The 24,732-nt window shown below is 34.1% G+C and overlaps 5 protein-coding genes across 5 annotated transcripts; 2 read left to right on the top strand and 3 right to left on the bottom strand.

Annotated features, from left to right (window-relative positions):
- Positions 1–1,487: 1,487 nt before the first annotated feature.
- Positions 1,488–2,826, bottom strand: LOTGIDRAFT_216100 (hypothetical protein). The gene is made up of 2 exons (XM_009057726.1): positions 2,617–2,826; positions 1,488–2,169 (listed from the first exon to the last, which is right to left on the bottom strand). Exons 1-2 carry the CDS (start codon positions 2,703–2,705, stop codon positions 1,692–1,694), a joined length of 567 nt encoding a protein of 188 aa, XP_009055974.1. The 5' UTR covers positions 2,706–2,826; the 3' UTR covers positions 1,488–1,691.
- An 827-nt stretch (positions 2,827–3,653) lies between these two features.
- On the top strand, positions 3,654–6,079 carry LOTGIDRAFT_119569 (hypothetical protein; the record flags this gene model as incomplete). Its single annotated transcript, XM_009057725.1, has 3 exons — positions 3,654–3,911; positions 5,514–5,710; positions 5,842–6,079. The coding sequence occupies 3 exons, from the start codon at positions 3,654–3,656 to the stop codon at positions 6,077–6,079; spliced, it is 693 nt and encodes a 230-aa protein (XP_009055973.1).
- Positions 6,080–6,814: 735 nt separating this feature from the next.
- On the bottom strand, positions 6,815–11,482 carry LOTGIDRAFT_232715 (hypothetical protein). The gene is made up of 5 exons (XM_009057724.1): positions 11,160–11,482; positions 8,613–8,894; positions 8,276–8,413; positions 7,947–8,040; positions 6,815–7,721 (listed from the first exon to the last, which is right to left on the bottom strand). The coding sequence occupies exons 1-5, from the start codon at positions 11,245–11,247 to the stop codon at positions 7,349–7,351; spliced, it is 975 nt and encodes a 324-aa protein (XP_009055972.1). The 5' UTR covers positions 11,248–11,482; the 3' UTR covers positions 6,815–7,348.
- Positions 11,483–12,553: 1,071 nt separating this feature from the next.
- LOTGIDRAFT_232714 (hypothetical protein) lies at positions 12,554–18,302 on the bottom strand (the record flags this gene model as incomplete). The annotated part of the gene is made up of 7 exons (XM_009057723.1): positions 12,554–13,496; positions 13,948–14,035; positions 14,409–15,023; positions 15,245–15,640; positions 15,811–15,922; positions 16,086–16,792; positions 17,750–18,302. The coding sequence occupies 7 exons, from the start codon at positions 18,300–18,302 to the stop codon at positions 12,653–12,655; spliced, it is 3,315 nt and encodes a 1,104-aa protein (XP_009055971.1). The 3' UTR covers positions 12,554–12,652.
- Positions 18,303–20,926: 2,624 nt separating this feature from the next.
- LOTGIDRAFT_232713 (hypothetical protein) lies at positions 20,927–24,125 on the top strand (the record flags this gene model as incomplete). The annotated part of the gene is made up of 3 exons (XM_009057722.1): positions 20,927–21,074; positions 21,267–21,336; positions 22,622–24,125. 3 exons carry the CDS (start codon positions 20,927–20,929, stop codon positions 23,466–23,468), a joined length of 1,065 nt encoding a protein of 354 aa, XP_009055970.1. The 3' UTR covers positions 23,469–24,125.
- Between the last annotated feature and the right edge of the window lie 607 nt (positions 24,126–24,732).

The raw sequence follows: 24,732 nt of genomic DNA, 5'->3' as shown, positions 1-24,732 counted from the left end.
ATATTTGTTTTCTCTAAAATTTTAGTCGAATTTGTAACTTTCAAATGTGAATATTAGGTATGATTGGTCGAACAGATAATGAAGGTGCTGCTTTAAGCAGTTATCAGCATTTAGCAATTTTTCCAACTTGATCAACACTCATAATATCTACAAAGTTTACCTCTGACCCTGCACTAAAGGTTTAAATAGACTGAAGCATAGTTTAAGTGTAATAAAGACTATGTAACAGATGGATAATGAGGGCCAGTCATGCGGTGTGAGTTGCAAATTAAATTCATATATTGGAACTATATGCATAATGCATATATGGCAGGTTTTGATGATTTTAGAATTTTAGCTTTAAAGCACATTCATCAATCCTTGTCAGTTACAGTAAAATGGATTATGTTACATAAGTGTATCGTAACTTTCAAGGTAGATCGTTTGTTAAAGGCAATAACTCCAAAAAACAATCAATGAAAATTTCCCTGTTTTCGGCACATATAACAACATTTTCTCAAACTTTCCTAATTTATTTCAGTGGTTAACAGAACAGCATCAATATACATGTTACAATTTAAAATAAAAGCCTGTTAAAGGGAAATGAAACCTTGAAGGTTGAAGGGTCTACTCCATCAAAATGACTGAGCAGCAATGAATACTGCTTGTGCATGTATTATTTTGCAATTGTCCGGCTTTTCTCTTTTTAATAAGATTTCAAGGCACTTTATTTGGAATACTTTAGAACAGTAAGTGGATAAAAGAAAAGCAAATGACAAAATAAATAAGTATGCTTATCAATAACTCAACAAAAGAGAAGAATGATTGAAATCATTACTAAAATATCATCTCAGTTACACATATATTGAACATTCAGTGCAAGGAACAAAATCTGAAGAGATTCTCATGAACAGTACCAGTGTCCTGAATGTACATCTATATCATTCGACAGACTATATCTTTAATTTAAGAATACAATCATATTCAATTCTTCTTCAATATTCAATCGTCATAATCAACTATGATAAGAGGTAAGTTCTATTATTTACAAATTATGTCATTCATTCAAAATATGTACATATACATATTGTTGTTTGGGAACTTGAAACCTAGACAAAATTATAATGCCTTCTGGTACCAGTACCAAACTTCACAAACCTATTAAAAAATTCATGACATTTACCTAGCCTGATGGCTCAAATGCATCTGAGCCAGCATCATTACATGTTATACAATTATACATTTTACTTTAAATATTCTACAGTATCAGATTAATTAAAATCCGAATAAGTTGTTTTGTGAAATTTTTACAACAAAACTGAAACTTACAAACATAGCTCTTTAGTTAAAATACAAAATATAACCTCATGCAATATTGACTAGAAATATTAACAGACATACTGGTAATAATAAAAACATGGGAATTCACATCAAATTTGGTATAATATTTGCTTTATTAAAATGTGTAAGATATGTAGTGGTGTACAGGCAATACAATTGGAATATCTCCACAAATACTCTCTTCAGGATAGTGCATACATTTAAGAAAATCTGTAAATGCAGTATAATGATTGATTTCCAGGGCAGTGAGCAATGGTGGATTTCTGAACATTGTCAAAATCAAACCATTGAATCAATCCATCCTTGTCACTCATGCATGAACACAGCAAATACAACAACTAAATAAAGCATTCTTAAATCATTTACTTAATCTACTGAACTTTCTTTCCTCGAGGTTTCCATGCTTTCAGAAGGACAGAGGAGAAATAGAGACCAAAGACATGAAGTTGAGCAGCTATAAATAAGAAAGTTGACCATAATAGAATTGCTGGAAAACTAAACATAACATAAGTGTACTTTCTTTCTGTAATATAGACATACAAGTCATTACTAACATCAATAAAACCAAACAGTACTGGAAAGAGTCCAAAAACAACAGTTCCTAACATGTATTGTTTAAGTAGAAATGATTTGTTATAAGATGTTGAACGCCAGCCTAGGACTGCTGCACTAATGCTAATGATCCAAGCATATTCCCAGGGTCTTGGTGCTGGAAGGTCCCATCTTCGCAGGCTTTGAAATGAAAAACCAAATAATGCTGATAAAGCTGGAAGAAGTCTCATAAACATCAAGAAACCCAACAGCATTTGGAGGAAAATATCAAATTTTAGTCTGGATTTATTAATTGAACTGAAAAAGAAAAAGGAGCATTTGAAAGAAAATAACCACAAATTGCATATATTCATTTGAACTCTAGTAAGAGACAAAGCTACAAATTTCCCCGTTCAAGTGAACAGAGAAATTTCTGTATGTCACATTTAGGGCTTAGGCTTAATAGAATTGATTTCTTTCAATATATTATGTCTATATATCAATTGATAAACAAAAGCCATCACATCAACAGCTGCTAATGAATTAATATAAGCTTTGGCTTGTTTCTGAACCATTCATAAATATTATTTAAATGACAAAAAAAAACCCAAACAGCTGCTAACGTTTGCTAAGCATGAACAATTCATTGATAGCTTATCTTCGATGACCTAGGATAAGGTTTCATAATTTGATTTAATATTTGGATCAACAAATTCTTAAGACTATGTAACTGTAAGTAAAAAAATGAAAAAAGTCTCAGCTTACCTGAGTCTATACTGCCATGCAATACTTTCTCTGTGCCAGTGGTCACTTCCATCTGTACCTTCCGGTCGTGCCCCTAACATACTGGACATAATGAAGGGTTCTGTAAGTATTAGGTATGCAGTAGGCTAACAGTGTATATTTACGATAATATTCAATTTCAATGAAAATTTCATGACCGGTGACACGACAGGAAGTACCTTAATACCAAATAGGTAAATAACTTCCGGTTTGCCGCTTACATCATCAAATTGAAAAAAAATAGAACTTTTCTCTGTCCCAAAATTGAATCCTTTTGCAACCTTGTTGAGATATTGTAATGTAGTACTTATACATTATACTTATTTGTAAATAAAGACTCTCACTGATAAAATGTAAAAATTGTCGCTAGAAATAAGTAGGCCTAGGTGCGTTCGATTTACTTTCCTGAAGAGTCTTAGCGAACTAAATAAGTTGTAGGAATCACGTTTTTTGTACCCCAGCCCCAGTCATCACAGTCTATTTAATTTCATTCAGACCGCGTAACTTAAAACATGATTGTACACACACAATCTAACCATAACCCAAACCTATTTCCTCTGAATCAGGTTTTTTGTACGCTTGTAACATAGAGTTATATAACTCTATGGCTTGTACATAGATCAGTATACACTTTTATGGTTTGTATCAACTCGAGAGCAGCTGACCTTTTCATTATGCTTTCTTATTTTTCCATTTCTTCTTGTTGATTAAAATCGTTTTTTTTTTCTTTCATTGTTGCTATTTGAATGGTAAAAACACGATGGATTAGACTGGTACTGACATTAAGACCCATAAAATTATTCATATTTCATTTAATATTAATATTTAGACTAATGTCCACAAAACTGGAGATGAACAGCCAATCAAACACATCCTATTGACCGAAGCGGCCCCAACACTTGTTATGGCTTGATTGGCAACCCATTCATTCAATGGGAAAAACGTTTACTCAAGTATATTTATTCTAATACGGAGTTTACAAAAGAAGACTGCATTTCATGGCTTTATATAAACCCACTATGGTCTTTACGAAATTACAGTCAAATTCTTTGAATGCGAATAGAGTACAACATGAAGACGAAAATGTAGAAATAACACCAACTGCAACTGACAGACACATTCGTGTATCGGCCGTCGGAGAAGCAATCCTTCGGCCAAATAAATGTAAAATTTCAATCTCTGTCACGGGGAGAAAGGAAGAAGCCCAGGAAGCCAAAAGTAGTGTTTCAAGACGAGTGGAATACATCAAACAATGCCTATTTAATTATGGAATAACAGTAAGATTTCAATTTCTGTTTTAAGTGCAGCTCATTTGTGACTTAGAGTTTGGACTAGGGCTAGGCATTGACATAGATTGACAGTGAATCAAATTTTACCAATTACTTTCATTTAGATTGAAATATCAGTATCTAAATAGTTCTAATAGTTCTTCCAAAAATATTGGTCAATTTCGGTTGAAACATATTTGATTCACTACAAAAAAATCAGTAGATACCCACTTAGGCCACTAGCCTACTGTGCAAAGTGAGCACTGAGATAGCCTGGCTAATTGATACGGTAGCCTACCTAGCAGGTTTGGAAAATTATTGCAACGGTGTCCTCCCATTGGTTGGACATCTCAATATAGGCTAGTTGTGAGAGGATGACTAATTAATATGCTTAATTTGTAGAATTTGAAACCATCAATACTATCGATCACATCATTACATATAACAAAACAAATGTACAAAACGGCTCTGAACTAATATGCCACTACAACTACAGTCAAACTTGTACGAACGGTCAGTCTTTCAACCAATTTTCAAATCTTTTCAACGCGACCAGCCTCCTATGGCAGTGTTATCACATACACCTTCACTCAACGGTCATCTATATGTAACAGTAGATACAAGGGACAAATTTTCTTATGTGTAAGGCTTAGTAGTGAGGACAGTTAAGTGGTTGAAGGGAGGCAACTCTGTTTAGTAAAAGTTACAAGTGCCTGTGTTTCAAAAGGTGACTAATGCCTGTGTGCCTTTTGACAGGAAGTTCTCTTCCATGTGCTCCTCAATGTTAATAAAGCCTATGAAATACCTAAGTTTTGTTTCTCTCCTCCCACAGGTATTATTTTGCTATAAAAGACCAATTATGTTGCTGTCAATCTATAAGACATAGGTTTACTACACTATGTCAGTGTTTTAGGCCTTTGCCTCTGAAAATCTTGTATTTTCTATTAGTATCACACACGTTGGATGGCCCGGTGCGGTATGCCACTCCACGTGGTAATGGGCAACCCTTATTCATTGCGCCTTTGCATTGTTCTCTCATGTAATATAAGTTTACACAAGTTGATGTTCGTAAGACATGTTGTATATTAGTTTGTAGACTCTTATGACAGGAAGTTCTCTTCCATGTGCTCCTCAATGTTGATAAAGCCTATGAAATACCTAAGTTTTGTTCTCTCCTCCCACAGATGATCCTGTAGAAGGTAGTACGACATTGTTTGTCTGTTGTTAACAGAGCTGTAGAAAAAGGGGTGTTGGTTTCAGTTGCACCATGTTATAGTGCCAGTATATGAACCCTTTCCTTGTGCTCACCCGAAGTGTCTACCAGGCTTAGTTGTGCTTCATCGTATAATCCTGAGGTCCACGTTGTATCGTCTTTAAAGCTGAACTTTAGGCTTAACTGAGTTACCCAGTGTTGTCATTATTTCTCATTCTCTGTGTGTCAGTCATCGCGTTGGCTAATCTGGTTGTTTTACTACTCACACTTCTCTGTTTTCACCTTCTTGGTGCAGAGAGGTGTAACATATATCTTTTAATGTTTGTTCACTTGCTATAGTTCATATATAACACTGCATCAGATCCCGTATAAAGTTGGAATCCCATTATATCTTTCAGAGTGAGAATGTAGATATATTTGAGAGGTTAATGAGAGAAGGTAAACTAGTGATAATGAAATGTGATATAACGGCAGTTTTCACCGACTTCAACAAATGTCAAGAATTCTCAAATCTTGTCATAGAAAAATTAGATCAGAATGTCCAGGTATCTCTTCCTGAATTTCAGCATGATGATAAGTTTATAGAATCTCTAAGGTAAGTTACATAGGACATTAAATTTTATTTTCTAAGGTATTTTCATTTAAATCATCGTATATTTGAATAGTCTTAGGCTATCGTGTTGATGTGGTATAAACCCATTCACAATTTATGTATATATATTTTAGGAAAGAAGCAAGTTTACTTGCCATTCATAATGCAAAACTTAAAGCACAAGAGATGGCAAAATTAGTTCATCTTGATGTCGGTCGGCCTATAAGCATTCAAGAAGAAGAAACAACTGAATCAACACCCCCTGGCGATCTGGCAGATTCCGTTCATCAACGTAAACTTGATGCTACCATGACAGTCACTAGCAAAATATCTGTTTTATTTGAGCTTAAAAAGAGAAGCAAAAAGAAGTGAATACGTGCTCAATAAGTCAATCTGATCACGCAAATCATATCCCTGTTTTTAATACATTATAGTCAGTATCATTTATTATTTGGTTGAAAGTTATTTTTCAACGTATACCATTGAAATTAGAGTGGTTTCGGGCCTCAGAGGACTTTGTCCATTTGGGATTCGCCTCGGGGAGACACCCCAATTTTAGAACTCTTCTGAGACATTTTCTTCATACACTCCTGTGTAGAACGGTAAGGACCGGATAACCAAAAGTGTTTCGCCGATTCCCAATTGTGTTGTGAACGATTGTCTTAAGGTCCTTTCATCAATTGAATCTAAAATTGTCTTTAGTATGGCCTTTGGCTGTTTACAAATTACATAGAAGCGCTCATGATATTCAAGGTACGAAAAGATATTCTGAAAAAGATATTTCGGCTGACACGATCCAGAGGTAATATTTTATTAGTTATTTTTACCCCAGGAATGACCACATGATTATAAGAATTCATACCATCTTATTTGAATCCTATTTTGAACCAGATACAGCGCTATAATGTTGGATCCAGTTTGTCATAAAAACTGGCTTGCCTTGGATACAATTAGTCGTATGATTGAACAAGTTTTGTCTTTACTTAAAATAAGAGGTACTTGGTAGGTGCAGTGCACTGGACAGAAAGTACTTTCTGTTTCTACGGACTTTCTAATTATTCAACCGAATAATCAACGAGCCCTGTACAAGTATAATGCATGTTATTTCAGTACACTGTCTTTATTCTTTCTCACATTCACTCTTACGAATACTGACAATATAAATGGACTTCTACATTTGATGCAGAAGCAGAAATCATTATTTACAATATAAATATAGATATTTGTATATATACATAATTAATGATAATATATTATTATAAACATATGTAATTAAATAGATGAATAATGACAAAAGGTTGTTTATGGTATATAGCACTTTCAACAGAACACCAGAAATATTACCATTCATTGTTTTTAAATCTTATAGCAGTTGATGATTGGTACACCAAACAAACACATTGTAATTTATATTCCCAATATTCACTATGCATGTATTAATGCACCAAATAATCGTGGCCCTCGAACTTCATCAATTCATCACTGTCAAATAAAGTTTTTTTTTAAATACAATAATGATAGATTTAGAGTCGGAAGTTGTATTTATCTGTTTATAAACTGTCTATCAATATGTTGAACTTTGGTATGTAATATGCATGAAGTCAAATGAATATTTTTTTCACACTATAGTAGGCATATACGCTAACATGCAGATGTTGTCCTTGTGTTTGGGAGGCCGACAGCAGAGTTTCCGGCCATTGCACTTGTATTTGATTGTCTGGACTCATTGGCACTCTGAGCACTTGTCTGATGCCGAGATGATTCATTAGATACAATGGGTGGATTTGGTTGGTTAAATTCGTTAACAGTTACGGCTGTTACTTCTCCTATTGGAACCGGTCGATCCGAAATTCGCAACTGTGCAGAATTTTGAATGTTTTGATTTTGGTCAGCTACTGGCCTTGGTTTCTCAGGTTCTGGTCTTGGTAAACAACAACAAACTAGGTCATATATAACTATGTCCGGTTTTTGGTGAATTACATTTTCCTGATTTATTTCCTCATCTTGTGGTGGTCTGTAAATAAACATAATTACATCCAAATTATTGCCCAAGTTTACAAGAAAAGATTTGATTTACTGGACTAATTTGGCTCTTAAACCTTGACTATGCTGTAATAAAGGAATTGCAAAGTTCAAACTGAGCCGAGATGCTTTATTTTATGAATAAGCACGACTCGTTCATATAAAACATCTCATGATGTCATGAGATAGGTTCCGTATATTTCTACATTTACTTTACCTGCATAGTCGTTTAACAACTAAATAAATAGCAAATAACAGCATTAAGACAGTGATTATGACTGCAACAACACATCCAGCTATCAATCCAATTTCTGAAAAGAAGTTTAACGCTGAGTGAAAACAATTTTTCATAGAACTGTGATAATAAAATAATTATCTTGATCGGATATGAATGTCTTTCGTCAAATTTGCATACGATTTTGATGAGAATTCCTTGTGTTTCTGTGAGTGTCGAAGGTTGAAAATTAAAGATTATTACCGTCAAATTATAGACTGATAGCGCTTAGAATATATTCCGGTGCACTAATTCCAATATAGATATCTTACCATCAGCTGATGTTTCGTTATCGGGAGTAAGGCTTGGTGTGTCATCTCTGATAGCTATTGGTGGTGACCATAATTTGTTATTATTTGTCTCTGAATTCGTTCTGGTTACCACTTCAGTAGCTGTAACTGTATTTAGTTCTGGAATAAAACAAAATCCTAAAATTTATTTCATTTCCGGAACCTCAGTTAACCTTCAGATTACATATACCTTCAATTCTAACAAAATCATTCCACTGCATATCAAATTATATTGCAGATCAACCAGAAGATTGGTCTCTCTGGTGTGCTGCGTGCCACTCAATATGAAAGGATGATTAAAGGATAGACAGTATTTTACCTGGTTGACAATCGTATAAAACTCTCAAGAACGTAGCATAACCTCCACATTTAGCTGAATAAGTCTTTGTCAATATGACAGAACATTCGTTTTTCCCGTCACAAGAGTTGAACAAATCTATTTTTTCACTGCAATCACCAACTGCTAGGGAACACTCTGTACTTGAAACCCATTTACTAATACCATAAATTGTTTCATCTAATCTTATTCTGGTATTATCAGGGCATTTGACATCGACTGTTTTTAATTCTCGGTCGGTAATACATTCTTTTATTTCATAATCTACAAAACAAATAACAGGTTGTATTGACTTAAAAACATTCTACTCTATATAAAATATAATGATATGTATTAAATAAATACAGAAGAATCGGAGAATGTTGATTATGTTTTAAACAATGCCTCTATTGTTGATAATATGCCAATATACATACACATTTTTTTTTATATATATTTCAATGGGGTATGATTTAAGGTAAATAGAAAGTTAGTTTGACATCAAACATGTAAAATATTAAGGTAAAACATTTAAAATGATTGTCATGGATCATGAAACGTCAGTGAAAACATATTTCTTCTTCATCTAACTGTAAAGAGAAATACCTATATTTAGTCAGGAGGCAACTGAGGAATGAATCTTTCCCACGCGATTAAATTATACAATAAAATCGTCTTCAGTTCACAAGTATATCATTTTATTCAAGTATTACGACAATGAATAGATGAAGTCTTTACACAGAGTAATATGACACCGCCTTAACACGTCAATGTGTTTTAGCAATATGACACTTCTATTTTTTTTAACCATTGCTTTTAAAAACCTCAGATCTATGAAAGGAGCTTCGTATCTTAAAATCGTCTGCAGAGTCGAGTACTCAACATTAATGTTGTATGCATAATGTGGGTTGTTTCGTGTTTGTTGAGGAGAGTGGAATGTAAGGACCTGACAGAAGAACTATGCACTGACATTTAGCGTTCAGATGGTAGTTCATGGTGAATCCTATTTATAGTAACAATATGAACAGATGGTCCTAAATTCATTGAGCCTCAAACCCATTGAAAAGAGTGACAATTGGTTAATCTGTAGTCCGCATGTTTCACCACTTTAACCTTAACTCCGTTGAATTCACAGAATACAGACGCGTTTTATGGGTTCATCACACTGGCGAATGAATGAAAGAAGGAATGATAAGATCAGACAGTTTTATCTGCAGCAGACAAACAGAGTGTTATTAAAGAACCGGATATAGTTAATGAATGGAGGTTAAAGGTTTTTTCAAGTAAAAACAAGATGAAGGGAAGTTGACATCTGGTACAAATTGAAAATTCTTACAACTCTTGCATCATCTCTATAATAAAGATGGAATATAGGTCACTGGTTCTGTTATAGACATACAAATTGTAACAGTATCAGGAAATATCACGTTTCACTACTGCTCAACGCCACATGGTACATTAAATTATTCTTAACAAATTCCTCCTGTAACTAGCTATCTCAATATATTCCTAAAGCATTGATATCAACTCGTTTAACATTTTAATATTCACGAGAAAATACTCGACATTTAGGTCTCTGAATAGTGTTAAATGTGACGATACCCTTGGGTATGTCTCAATAAAATTATTGAAGTAGTTTCTTTTCACAACGGGATTTCAGGGTTATGTAATTTATGTAATATTCTGATCTTAGGACATGGTATTTTAGACCAATTACTTTGACCTGTGACCTTACCAATACCCTCGAGGAATTAATGTTAATTGAGAAAAACATTGAGAGTAGTTTAATGACTATTGTTGTGTAATAAAGAGATTAAATTAACTAATATGATAGGCATAAAACAAAATGGTGTTTATTATTGACCATGTTACTGCCTATAGGCAAATTGTTTAATGCTTCACAAATTTTTACAACAACATTGTTCATGCTTAAAGTGGATTAAAAGAAAAGAGTATAGTGACAGTATTTTCAAATTGTACTCTTGTATATAAAATGTTTTGAAAGGCCGTGAAAAGGGTAGCCGTGGGGTAAAACTATAAACAATAAAATGTATTGATATAGTTGAGATCAAGGCAGCTGGTAGACCTTTTTACTAACTTTCAACTTTCTTGAAAACAAGTTCGTATAATATGGGGCACACTTGTGACCCTGTAATTTCTTTACCTTTTTAATGGAGTTGGATAAAACGAGTTTGTCTAAAAGTAGTAACTAATTTTAGTGACGTATTTTACTATAAGCCAGATGCTCCAAGCTTCTGCATCGGATAATATTATGATAATGTTTGCTTGATTAAAAATAGGTCACATGCTTTCTAATTGAAAGTTACATGAAATCAATATTTAGGTGATTAAGGAGACAAGAGAAGAATTAAAATGTTAAGACAAAATGTCATGTTTTAGGGTCAAACTAACCATCTAACACCACACAATAACAAGGACCTTTACAATTATTACATTGTGGGCAACATAATCTATCAAAATAAATCATGCATAAATATAGGACGACTAACTTTATAGTTGTCAACGTTATAAATATTTAGCCTTACTTACCTTGAGACACCACAACAAGAAAGTTCACAGCCAAAACTAAACTTGCCAGTTTCCATGCCATTGTAAATAATTCCCAAATCTTCGTCATGACAAAATTCTTCACTTATCTGTTGATGTGTTGCATCTCTTGCGGCACGCGCACCGATTCTGTATGACGCGTGGCCTAACCTTACAGAACTTTTCCTTGGAATATATGGAGAACTTTCCTCTGATTCTGAGCCTTGATTCTTGCAAAGTTAACGTCACCTCAAAAACTCAATACTGAAATGCGGTCCACATGTTACGAAATTTATCTGAAGTTGTTGCAGTTTACTACACTTCATTTGGCGTCGACTAATATAACCATGTGAATGAGAAACTGGTGACCCCGAGATTTGACCTCTTACATTGCGCGTACGACCAATCAGAAAGCTGTTCTTGCCCAGATGTCGAGTGAAGTCAAACAATGAAGATCAGTTTTAAATGTCTACTATTTAAAAAGAAATAGATTGATGTCCAAATAGATAAAAAAAATTTCAGAGGTGATTATGTGTATAGAAATTTCGCGCCTTTTCGTCGGTTCACTGTTTGCCAGCTATATCTTTAACTGTTATTCGATCATATTGTTTGTTCTTTATTTCAAGTGATAATTGGTATATATTTGTATAATCAATGTCTTCTTAATCCGTCTCCAAAACTTTAAACTACCACAACTATATATGTGATAATCATTGTTAATTGTATATAATAGAACAATACTGTCTTCCAATCGTCCTTGTTTAACAGTCTGTCGCCGTCTTCCATAGGTTTACTAGACATAGAACCTTACATCAACTTAAAATATTTTGATCAAGCTCATTTAATGTTTGCAGAATTTGTTTTCCATAAGACAGTTTGTAGCCACTTTAGTACTAAAGTACTACGGCAGTAGCATATTTTCATGAACTAGAAATCTCATTTTCCTTTAATGGTGCAATTTGTATTTCTCAAGAAGACATCTTCATACAATAAATGGGACAAAAGACATTACATAACGTGCCAGTATGATTTCTTTATCTTTTAAACAAAGAAATGTGGTAATCAGTGAAGACAGGCCACACTATTGGTGGTCGATGGCCACTCAGATGTCAAGATCGGCTTAAATTAGATTCTGTTTTCTGGTTAATTCAATTAAAGACCATGGCTGAGTGTAGGGAGGATTTTTCTGAAATTCCAGTCAACAAATGACTAATTCTTGCTACCAAACTTCAAATTTGTTCATTTGTAGAAATGTAATCAAATCATTGAACAGTTCAGACACTAACTAACCGATCTATAGAGGTCAGTCCTTCTTTTCCATCATCATAAGAGATCAAACTGTCTACCGTAACTTTAATTGATAGTAAATTACTTTAACCAACCATTCAGATAACTGTGTTTCTTCAAATATAATTTTATCTTTGCAAAACTAATAAAACAAGATGGAAATATTATATAACTTATTCATAAACTACAAATTACTTAGAAAGCATTAATTAGCACTGGGAGTTAAACATAGAAATCATTTCAGGAATGCTAGCATATTCCGTATTTTCATTATCCTGAATTTCAATAATTGGAGATAAAGGCGTGTGTTGTCGAGTTGTACCAGCTGATATACAATTATCATAGGTATTGTCAGAGACAGGGTTGTTTTCAGTGTTATCTGTCACAATCGGGTTATCATAGTCAGCAGTTGTCTGACGTTGCTGTACCCCGCTAACTTCTCTTTCTGGTGTTTCTGAGTTATCATAGTCAGCAGTTGTCTGACGTTGCTGTACCCCGCTACCTTCTCTTTCTGGTGTTTCTGAGTTATCATAGTCAGCAGTTGTCTGACGTTGCTGTACCCCACCACTTTCCCTTTCTGGTGTATGTGGGTTATCATAGTCAGCAGTTGTTGGAGGTTGTTGTACCCGGCTACGTCCTGTTTGTGATGTTTCTGCGCTCTGTATTGGTGGAGCTAGTTTATTCCGTTTCCTACGTGGTGGAGCTACAAGTTTGACTTCTAGAGATTCCAAAGTTTCAATTTGAGACTTGATAGTACATGTATTGCCGAAAATAGATTGACTATTGTCTTTGGATTTACTTAAGTTGGTGGTTATTATTTCTAAGTTTGATGGTTTACCCTCTGTTACTTCGTTACTATTGAGGGCATCATTTTGATAGGATTCATACATGGATTCATCTGTGTTGTCATCTGGTGATAGCTGAGTCGTATTACTACTGTCACCATAAATTTTTCGCTTGCAAAAGTTGGTTATCCCATAATAATATTCACTAAACCATGTACTGCTGGTGTCAGAAGGTACCTTGCTCATACTGGGGAGTGCTTTCTGGCGTCTATAACAAAAGATAAATAACAATTAAGACATTTTATAAAAAAACATCAGGTTTAAATCAATTAGCATAAGAATTCCTCATCTCCGTGAGCTTCAGCCAAGCATATAGCTATGTTGTCATGTCCACGTACCGGAACCGGAGATTTAAATATAAATCAGCTCCTTTTTTGATTTCTGACTCACATAATGATGGGTCTTGTTAAAAAAACAAACGTATATTGATATCAAGTTTGTACCGAAAATCACAACTTTTAAATTTCAATCGAACCCTCGGTGAAGAAGATGGCTAAGAAAAGCCAAATATTGGCGAAAATTTAGTTATTCAAGAATCAAGTTGGAGCCATCACAATGGGAATGCAACACTTTCAATACATACTTTACAAATCTTCCATGAATGTGGTTTTGATTTGAAAGTTTCGTAATTTTTGTGGAAAATATAAGTCGTGACTCACTTTCTATAGAAATAGTAAAATCCAACAGATACTATGATGACAAGGATGGACGCCATACTAGCTATAACTGCTACCAGCGTTCCTTTAGCTGAAAAATACACAGCCATATCATACTTAACATACAATCCAGTGGTTCCCAAGCTATATCAGCCCTCACACCCAGGAGCAATCACACTCCAAAGATCAACAGGCATTAAAAAAAAAATTAAAGTTCGATTCAAGCTAATCATAATAGGGCCTACTCCCCAGGTCCTCAACCGTACTATGCTGGCTCTGTGGTAGAAGCTGTTATACATACATCGATACATCAAAAGTCCTGAAACCATATAGATTAATTTTTCTCCTACAACAGTTGGCCACACCCCGATATTTTGGTCCCGCAACCCCATGGGTGTTAATCTGATGCGTCACTAAATATTTCTGGAATCTGTGCCTGGCTGAGTACTGTTAACGTTACTTACCATCAGTTGAAGCAGCTGGATTTACAGAAATATCTTCTTCACCAGCTTTGACAGCCCCAGCACTGTTAGAAGCAACAGCAGCCACCGCAGTCTTATTCGTTAAACTGATATTATTTGGAGTTGCCGTTGTAGGTTCAATGTATTTTGTGGTGTTTTCAACATTTGTTTCTGGTAGTACAGGTCTGGTAAAATTGAACAGAAAGGGTGCTACAGTGGTTCTCTGAATTCTCCTTCGTAAGCCAGGTCTATATCTTCTCGGTACACCAATGCGACTTGGATAACGTCTTCTAACACCTGCGGGGCCTAATCCGTCCAAAAATATTGGTCCATTCGGGTTACCAGGTCTTGGTATATATTTACGACCACGGGGTCCTATTCGCCATCGAGGGGTAGTAGCAGTCTGAGGACTGGAAGTTGTTAATTTGTGATAGAGTATTGGCACGGGATGGGAAACATTGTTCCTTTCTTTAACAAAAAATGGTGAAATAATAGTTCTCTTGATTGGTGTTGGTACGGCTCTTACCGGATGATTTCTATTTGCCTGACCTGCTGCATTAGCTTGGACAGAAGAACATTTAACGTTGATTAGACTGTTACCTCTTACAAATGAATGTGCTGAAAGTGAAAGTAAAATTTGTATATATTGTGTCAAACAATGGTTCTAGATACTAGACAAACTGTCCAAATAACCCGAAGCTACCATAAAGAAACCAGGACACTTAGCGCTCAGAATTATACATGCATGTTTTAGACCACTCTTGGCAATGGATCGTCCTTAAAACTCGATTAAATAACGGCATTCGACTTTATAAGTGTAATCCATCATTAACACTTACCGGAAATTCTTGATAAAAAACCACCACGCTTCCTAGTATCGTCGATTCCACCTATTAAATAGGTCATTCGTATTTGATTATCTCCAAACCTTCTGGAATAGGACGACTTCTTGCCACATATTTCACCAGTAACTTGGAACCTTGACGAATTGTTGGCATTATACTTCTCTTCAAACAGCAATACCTCTTCGTCACATTTATCATCAGAGCCAGACATGTCGCTTTTCAAATAGGATATATAGAGGGAGGATTTATCATCAGTAACAATCTCACATTCACAGGTTTTAATATTAGCTGATGGTACTGATGCTGAAGCTGGGTATGATGGTGATTGAATAGCTATTTCCCTCCATCTACTTACATGTATTTTAGAACAAATATCCACCAGGGAATGATCTGAAATATAATCAATATACTATGAAGTTGAAAGTTTGATTTATCCTAGACTTCTTGGATATCATACAACAATTTGCGATGGAAGAGTATACGATTTTCGACCATTACTGGATTCAATACACTGATTGCTTCGAAAAAAGAAGGGGATTAGAAATACATATGACACTTACCATAAATACAATCATACTCAATTTTAACATAGTTACTATTTTCACAACTATCATGACTTTCTATAGGTAGCTCTAGTTTACATTCTCCAAATACTCCTTCACAATCAATTACCTGGAATTTAAACAGCATTATAGCCTACAAATTGACTGGTAGGAGATCAAACTGCGGACGAAAACCCTGCAAAACCAAAATGCGAGACCAGCATGTGGAGATTAAATTTGTAGTACATAAAGCGGAAACTATTTTTTCTGATTTAAAAGCGTTATGAACACACCTGTTTAAAATCGGTAATGTCTTTAGAGCAGTATGTTGTATCTCTAACACAGTACCCAGTGCTCGAATATCCCGTCACTACCCTTCGAATGTGGAGTTTTTGCGAAGGATTTGGACATCGTATCATCCCTGTAAACTTTTCAGTGGAGTTATACGAAGTAGTAGTATTTGTTACAGTACTAGTAGAATTAGAGGTGCTGCTTTCATAATCCTGGTACTCTTCATAATCATATTTCACTTCATTATCATCACGAATACTGTCGTCAATTCTAGAAGATCTTGAAGTTATATTCTGTTCAGAACTCCGGACTTCCATTATCTCTTCAGTTGAATTAACCATTGGTCTATTGATACCAAAAGAAGGTGCTTGCCGTTTCTTTCTGTCATCAATAGGCCTCTGTCGAAAGGTGTAGTTACTACCGATGTCAGTAATGTTTTGAAATCCCGTCTCAAACTCATCATCCTCGACTTCCACCTCTTCGTCTGCTTCCATTTGTTCTCTCCCATAACCTCCGCCAGTTTCAGCTTCTTCACTTTCTTCTGTTTCATCACTATCATCGCTCTCGGTATTACTTTGTGAAAATCCAGAGTCAAACTCTTTATGTTGTTTACGAAGAAGTTCTAACGCTGGAGATTCATAAGGAGGGCTTTTCTTATGGGGAGACTTTCCTGGGTAGCTAACTGTCAGACAATTGTATCTTTGCCCACCTGCAAAATAAATGTTCTTAATGAATTGTCATTACTTGCTATGACATATAATCATAAAAGCAAGTGTGAAGAAACATTCAAGAAATTTAGATAAGAAGTTAACTTACTTGAGTCATGAAGAACACTGAAGAGTATCAGTCCAATCCAAATATATCCACTTTTCATCACTTACAATGTAACTGTGGAGAAGTCAGAGCATATCTAAAACAATGCTCTCACAACTGACGGTATCTTCAGTCCGGTTTACACTTGTTAGTAATAAGAAATATGACCTATAGATGAAGTTTATGGCCAAATATGATCTGATTGACAGATTTTACTTGTCGTGTCGCTTTAATTGTACCTGATTTTCTAAATTCAGACATTTTGATGTATATGACAACAGATCATAAATAATACAAAGTATATGAAAGACGGGATTATCAAGATCAGTTTTGCATTTGAAATCATGTATTCACCGAACTGGACAAACGAGATAATAAAGATGTATGTCATTAACAACATGAAGACAATGGTGTAACAATAAGAAATTCTTCATCGTTAATCATCGTTGTCCATCACTACAGTAGATGTAGGCAGACCTACGTCGAGAATTTGTGTCGGAGGTTAGCAAGTTATGCAATGTAAACACTATTTAGTTTATTTTTGGTTAATTCCAATTCCATATATTCTATAGTACTTATATTTCTTTACAAACACAAATAATGTTTAAAAACTGATATTATATTTAATAAAATTTTAAACAAAACGAAAAAGAGTTTTACTTCTACTGGCGAAAGACACCGCTTAGGACTACTGACCATATTAGTACCGATTCACTAATACTAAAAGGAGAGCTACTGTTTTCACCGGTTATTTTTATTGTCCCGGAATGGCAGAAGTCTCCGACACGCTTCCGTATAGCAGACGTAGGATCCAGTTCACTCGGCACATTAAGATATCTATCAAAGTACTCACACCATGTTCCTGGATTATTGAGCAAGTTAACATTTGACAAAAATGGAGTCTTTAGAGATGAACAGTTTTTGCAATTCTTAATACCACTGGAGGTCATGATGATCCTGCAATATTCTTCAGTGATATCATACATATCATAAAGTCCTCCGAGAGAACACTTCTCATCTGATACACATACAATATATTCCAGAAAGTTTGGACAATCGACAGCAGTTTCGTTAGTAACCATTGAGTTAGTAATTTGTTTGCAAGTATCCAGGATTTCATCACATTTTTTATCATCTGATTTACAAGTGGAGTTGAATTTATTTTGGTAGAATGAAATTGATCTCAGAATAAATCGTTGATGAGAACACAAATTCAGAGCATCATCCAAGCACTTGGTATATAGCTTATAAGAAGAGCATAAGACGTTTTGGTCGGTAGTATTAGAGAGACGATCGTCCCTGGCGTTCTCACAACGATGAAGTTTCATACTACATATTTCAGAGCTGGCATCACACCGAAAATTTCCTAACATCACTAATATCACCATAATTTCACTGGAAAACATGTTTTCAGTCTGGATTCAGATTCAGCATTGACTATTCTAATAATCTTTAGGTTCTAGTATAATTATGCAGACATCTATATATGTAAATGCATTCAGTATTATATGGCCTTTGGGATCACAAGACATTTATATATAAATAATACTCATAAAAATTCATCAATTAACACGAAGTAAAACCACTACTTGATTAATTCTATTACATCTATTTTATTGATCAAATTCCGTCTTCATTTATAGTCAGTTGCCAAGTCGTAAAAGTTTAATCATAGACCTGATATTAAAAAAATATCCTCTAGGTCGAGCACATCGGAATGAAAATCAGACGTGTAACTGGCAGGAAAATCGGTGAGATTCAGTGACACCAACCAAATAAAAATGGCACGAGTTTGTTGAATTTTCCGATATATTACATTTCTTGCCCAACAAAATGATGCAGCGTGTTTGGGTAACATTTATAATGGATAACAATGTAATAACGGATATTTGTAATTAAATTCTGATTTATTTTCAAACCGTCCGGCAAATGGCCATTGCATTTCATGTCAAACGCAAGTGCCATACACACACAGACTTCTCCTGCAGACCAGACCACCCTACCTAAGACATGGCTGCAGATCAGACAGGCACACTAGCAGACACTCTCTTGTATCAAACCATGTGTAAATCACTTCGGAAAGCTATCAATACGCTTGGAGCACACAGAATGCAAATGGTATTTCCAAGAGGATAGTAGTGTACGTGTTTGAGCTGAACGATCCTTAATTTCAACCTTCAACTTTGTTTGAATAATTTTTCTAGTGGTGGGAGATCTTATGTTAATTTGTGTGTGAAAGTCCAGTGACCGTTTATGAGTCTTCTTTCCATATACAGTATACCCCGTGTAATCTGACACACTGAGACCGTAAAAAATTTGTCAGAGTGTCAGAGAACTCAGAGTTTCGACATTTTTTAACATAAGATACTACAGTACCTTGTTAATAATAAAAGACAGTTCGTTTGCATAGATCATTTATTCTTTACATTCATTTGATTTTACATTAAAATACTGAGTAAGTTTCTTTTGTGAAGAGTTTTTTTTTTGTTTTTAGTTACATAGTTTCTTCATGTAACCGATCTTCCAACACAAAGCATATTACACGAAGACGATGATGAATGCACTGGTCGATTCAGTCGTAAATTGTTGCAATTTGTTCGAACTTAATCTCATCGATATACACCAGATGCTTCAACTGCACACTTCATCTGAGATCCCCTCAATCAAATGTATCTTATAACTGCGTTATAATATTATAAAGTTTCGTCAATATCTGTAAAAAAATTGGGCCTTCTAGAGTGTTTACAGGCTAAATCTTTTCTATGCGTTTTTAAGAACAGGGGCAATAAGTCATACTAAATATTTTTCGATTTCTCTCATTTTCAATAGGGTTCATCCTTGGGTGATTGCACCGAGTTTCATCAAAATCTTAATAATTCAACCTTCTAGATAGAACGTTTCCGAGCTAAAAATTGAACAAGGGCTATAACTCATACTTATTATTTTTTTTATTTTCAATAGGGTTCATCCTAGCATATTTAGCTTCAATCGAGTTACTTCCCCTTAACGATTATAAAAAACCTGATTAATATGATACTTTCTCTTACTGTAGAGAAAATTACTGTAGGCTACTATATACAAAACGTTTTACATTTTATGATGCGTTCGTTCATATGATATTCTTCTTTTCAAAAAGAGCTTTCATGCCGGATTTTGTTAATATTAAGGAGACGAATATTGGCGTAGTAAATGATATCTGTATATTCACTGACTCAATGGACTTCCTCTTAGTGAGTTACTAAACAAGGAAGAGATATAACATATTATCTTTTCATTTAATATCGCCAGTTTCTTTTTCGTTTTTTAGAGCTTTGAGACAATTTTAGGGGATTATAAAATGAGTGCCACACGTAAGTTTAAGAAAAAAACAGTGTGTGACACATTTCCTATGCAATTTCTGATTTTCACCTTTTAAAGTTGTCAAACCACCTTGTAGGCCATATAGTCTATTTTTAGAAAAACTTTATTTATTATCAGCCTTTAGTTGTGAATATTTGGTGTTAAATGTACATAACAATCTATATCAGGTAGGCCCATATCACGTTTAATATTTATTAGCCTCTATAATTCACAACACATACCAAAATAAGATTCTGAAGATTCATAAGTCGATTTTTTTTTAAAATCACCGAAGAATGACGTCATATACTCCTCATCTTCCTGCACTATAGGTCAGGCTTCCTTTACGGAACTCATATCACATGATTTTATAATTATGTTCCTTAAAACTTCATTATGATATTTCAGATCTTCGGGTCATTTGAACAATGAAAATATTGTCGGACATTTTAAGGTAAATACGTTTGGTTTCATTTGTGTAATTGAAAGCTTACTCTACTAGGTTGAAATTAGCATATCAATAGATATCAACAAGGAAGTGGGCATTTATTGAGAAAGAATGTCATGCAAGCTATGTAATAGCATCAAAAGCCAAAGTTGCCAAATATGCTAAATAATAATACCGAATATTGAACTTTGACGTGTGCATTATATGACCAAGCCTTACCATTTATTTTCATAAGGAATCACAATGATTGACAACGAATCGAATGTTACAAGTACCGTTGAAGCATCAACACTCGGCAGTTTTCCCATTACCACTACAACTAGAATAATCACAACCACACTATCTTCTACTACTCCCTCTTCATCTCCAACATCTAGCACCACTCAAATTGGTAAGATCTTGTCTTTGTTTGTTAGCCAATATCAGTTCTACGACCCAACACCCTACCTCTATTGTAGTATAATTATGAAAATTGTGTTATGTGTAACTATAAAGTAGAAACTATTTACGTTTGGCTGGACAATTACTAATATTACATTTTTATATCAAACTTGTAAAACATCGTAAACATATTATTTTCTAGATCTGAATATTATCTTACCATGTACAATTATTGGAGGTGTGATGTTAATAGTTTTTATTGTGATATGCATGTAAGTATTTATACATTCCATTAGAGCTAATTAAATTATGTTATAATCTGTTTTAATCTGACTGGTTTTCTACGGGAAGCGCTACGGACTAAACCTTTACCTGATCTTCGATCTGTAGGCTATTTAGCACAGGCTTCACCTCGGTATTTTATGCATATAGTGCATATTAAAGGAAAAGAAATAGTATTGAGTAGGATTGGTTAATTTCATTCATAAATAAAAAGTGACTGGATGCATGTACCTCTTTCTACTATATTCTTAGGTTGTAGTGTATTGGTTGTGGGGTTGATACCTTTAACAATGTTTGTTGCCCGGAGTTGTACATTTTCGATGTTTCGTATGTCTTTTACATAGAAAGGATACCAGACTGCTGTTGCATATTCGAGAGTTGGTCAGATCTCAATCAGACTTGTAGATTGACTGTTTCAAGGGTTTATAATTTCTTTTTACCATATCAATCAACCTATTAGCTTTCATGTTGTTTATGTGGGAACTAAATTTAAGGTCTACTGGAATTTTAATCACACATCTTTTTCTTCATACGTTGGTTCAATTATTTGCATGAATTTACATTTTGTCAAGTGGAATTCCATCTGCCAAGTAATAGACAAGTTAGATTTTAATCCATTTGAGGTTACGTAATCTAGTTATTCTCTAAATGCTGGGTTGAGTTGGATCTATTCCCAACCGCTAATCAGAATAATATTTTCGGCTGTGAGGATTCTGTCGTACTTCTCTACTGTGGTTTTTGCTTTCCTACAATTCGTTAATTTCATTAAGAAACGGGTCCTATATGACACCCTTTGATAGGTTAAAAATAACATCATAAGAACGGACTGCGGTAGAAAACCTGTTAGATTACAATGGAGAGGACAAATATCATGAACGGAAGTGATATCAAATTTTAATCATATTTCATACCAATTTACCAATATAATAATGTATATACTGTAACTGGTCTGATATAAAACCAACACACGTCCTTATCGTGAATTGAAAACTAATCTTTCAGAGATAAGGGTAATCTCTCTGTTTCTCATTGTAGCAAATATTAGTCATTGTATGGATTTTTCCACTAAAAAACATAGTTTCTGCAATTTTGAATGAAATGCAACAATTTTTGAGCTGAAAATTTGAATCCTTATTTAGTCAAATTTTTATGGCTGTAATTTGTTGAATTATAGGTAAGCAACCATTATTGCTCCTCATCAGTTACCATATAATGGGTTGCCATATATTTCAATCATGCAACACACTTTAAAATAACCTGCTGTGTTAATTTCAGTTGCTACAAAAAAAGACAAAGATTAAAACAAAAAAATTCACCGCCAACTTTACCATCATTTGCAGTTCCTAAATTAAATGATATATCTAATGAATCACCCATTGATCACCAACAAGAAGAAGCTATCAAGCCAGTTCTACTACGAAACAGACATATTTCGAATACACCTGTTGCTGAAACAAGAGAAAGTATGGCAAGTGTAACAAGTGTATATAGTGATGGATATATAGTGCCAAGTTCTCCACCAAATAAAGAAATTCAGGATGATCCAGAGTATATTGATATGACACAGCCACAATATCTTCCCAAAGCCTGTGGTGTGGTTAATAAAGGGTATGTCAATGATCCTAGAAATCCACAGACTAATTTTTTTTCAATTCATGAGTTATCTTCCCATTATCAAAATACTGGGAATTCTGTGCCTGATATGAGACCAATAAAAACAGTGAGTGAATATGCAAATATTAAAAACGAGATAAGTGAATCCACAAAACGACCTTCTAGTGATATTTATGAAAATACAGACCAAATTTTAGAAGATCATCAATTGCTTGATTATGAAAATGCTCCTGCAAAAGTGACATCCAAAAATGAGAATATAAATGAAAGTTTAACCACAAACAATCTCACACCTGAGATTAAACCTAAAAAAACTCCCCCATCCCCTAGAACCAATCGCCCTCAACTATCTCTGCAAAATAACTCCCCAAAACCATCAGTTGGATCTCCACGCTCTCAATCTTCACCAAGAGGATCTCCACGCTCTCGATCTTCACCAAGAGGATCTCCAGCATCTAAAACACCAAGAACTTGCCCTGAAAAATACAGAGGTGTTAAAGTTATGTAAATAAGATTTATCTAATACATATGAAACTATACACATGTAGTATATCTTTAAAATGAATATTTTTCATCTGAAGATCTTTCTCTGCAGTCATCGTTCTTTTTTTTTACTAGATCAGATAATATCTAAAGGGACTGTAAAGAAGTTTTCAACATTGTGTATGAGTATAGGGGACAATGATAGCATCAATTTACACCATTCCAATTTTCAATCAGACATCTGTGCTTTTTACAATTTCATTTAAACTAAGCATTTTATAACGTCACTAATCTTGAAGATCTTTTGGCATATTTTGCCATTAGTGATGTCATCAAACACTTAATTTTAGTGGAATTGCAGGAACCAGGGTACACATAAAAAATTTAGAAAACCTTTTTACGATCCCTTAAATTTAGAGTGAGTCAAATTTGATTTAGTAACAACGGTTTAAGGGCAATATTGAGACAATTGGGATTTCAAAATTGTCATAATTTCAAAGGGATCTAACTATTAATCTGTAATTAATTGGGATTAATAATTAATCTTAAGTTACCTTATTCAGATGTACATACATGTATATATCAGTATAAGATATTTATTATATGTGAAATAAGTTTCATTATTTCTCATTCATTTGTACATACATGTATAATTCAATACAACTAATAAAGATATTAATTTTATGTTAAAAAAGTTTAATAATTTCCAATTCATTTGTACATTGATGTGTATACCACTATATAGATATTTATTTTATTAAATAAAGTTTAATAATCCTTTCACTTCATTTCCGACCACATAAATAATTTTGGGAGAATTTTTTAAAAAATTGTTTAACATTTCCTTTATGTACCTGAATCATCTATTTTCAGACTGATTCTTCTACTTCTTCTAAATTCTCAAAATCTGAAAGAAATTACATTTCAGACATCAAATGCCAAATTTACACCCAAAAATTTTGAGAGTTATTTCCCCTTTATCAAGAGTTACTTAAAAGTCTGCAATGCATGTTTATGTAAATATAAACAAGTGTATATACACAGAAATAAAATGAAACGAATGGAGTTTTACATCCTACTTTTCTGTGTATATACACAAAGAAGATTTATTACAGGAGCATTTGAAGTTTAAGGCCTTATAAGGTGTAAGAAAAAATGAGGATGTAATTCAAATCTTCTCAAAAGTAGACCACCGTTACTATATCTAATACAATCTGTTATACAGGAAAAATCATTTTAAGATTTTCATGCTCACATTGAAAGATAGGTTCCCTTATTTTCAATTATGA

This window comes from Lottia gigantea (assembly GCF_000327385.1).
Source record: "Lottia gigantea unplaced genomic scaffold LOTGIsca_31, whole genome shotgun sequence".
Classification (NCBI taxonomy): Eukaryota; Metazoa; Mollusca; class Gastropoda; family Lottiidae; genus Lottia; species Lottia gigantea.
The sequence above is the reverse complement of the archived record's forward strand: the minus strand, read 5'-3'. Positions and strand labels throughout refer to the sequence as shown.

What these genes read in the sequence shown, in the direction of transcription:
- LOTGIDRAFT_216100 (XM_009057726.1), bottom strand. Translation starts at nt 2,705, where the DNA reads ATGTCCAGTATGTTAGGGGCACGACCGGAAGGTACAGATGGAAGTGAC. An exon ending in GCATGGCAGTATAGACTCAG is followed by an intron (nt 2,170 to 2,616) that starts GTAAGCTGAGAC and finishes TTTCTTTTTCAG; the next exon opens with TTCAATTAATAAATCCAGAC.
- LOTGIDRAFT_232715 (XM_009057724.1), bottom strand. Translation starts at nt 11,247, where the DNA reads ATGACGAAGATTTGGGAATTATTTACAATGGCATGGAAACTGGCAAGT. An exon ending in TTTATACGATTGTCAACCAG is followed by an intron (nt 8,414 to 8,612) that starts GTAAAATACTGT and finishes GTTTTATTCCAG; the next exon opens with AACTAAATACAGTTACAGCT. An exon ending in GTTGTTAAACGACTATGCAG is followed by an intron (nt 7,722 to 7,946) that starts GTAAAGTAAATG and finishes GTTTATTTACAG; the next exon opens with ACCACCACAAGATGAGGAAA.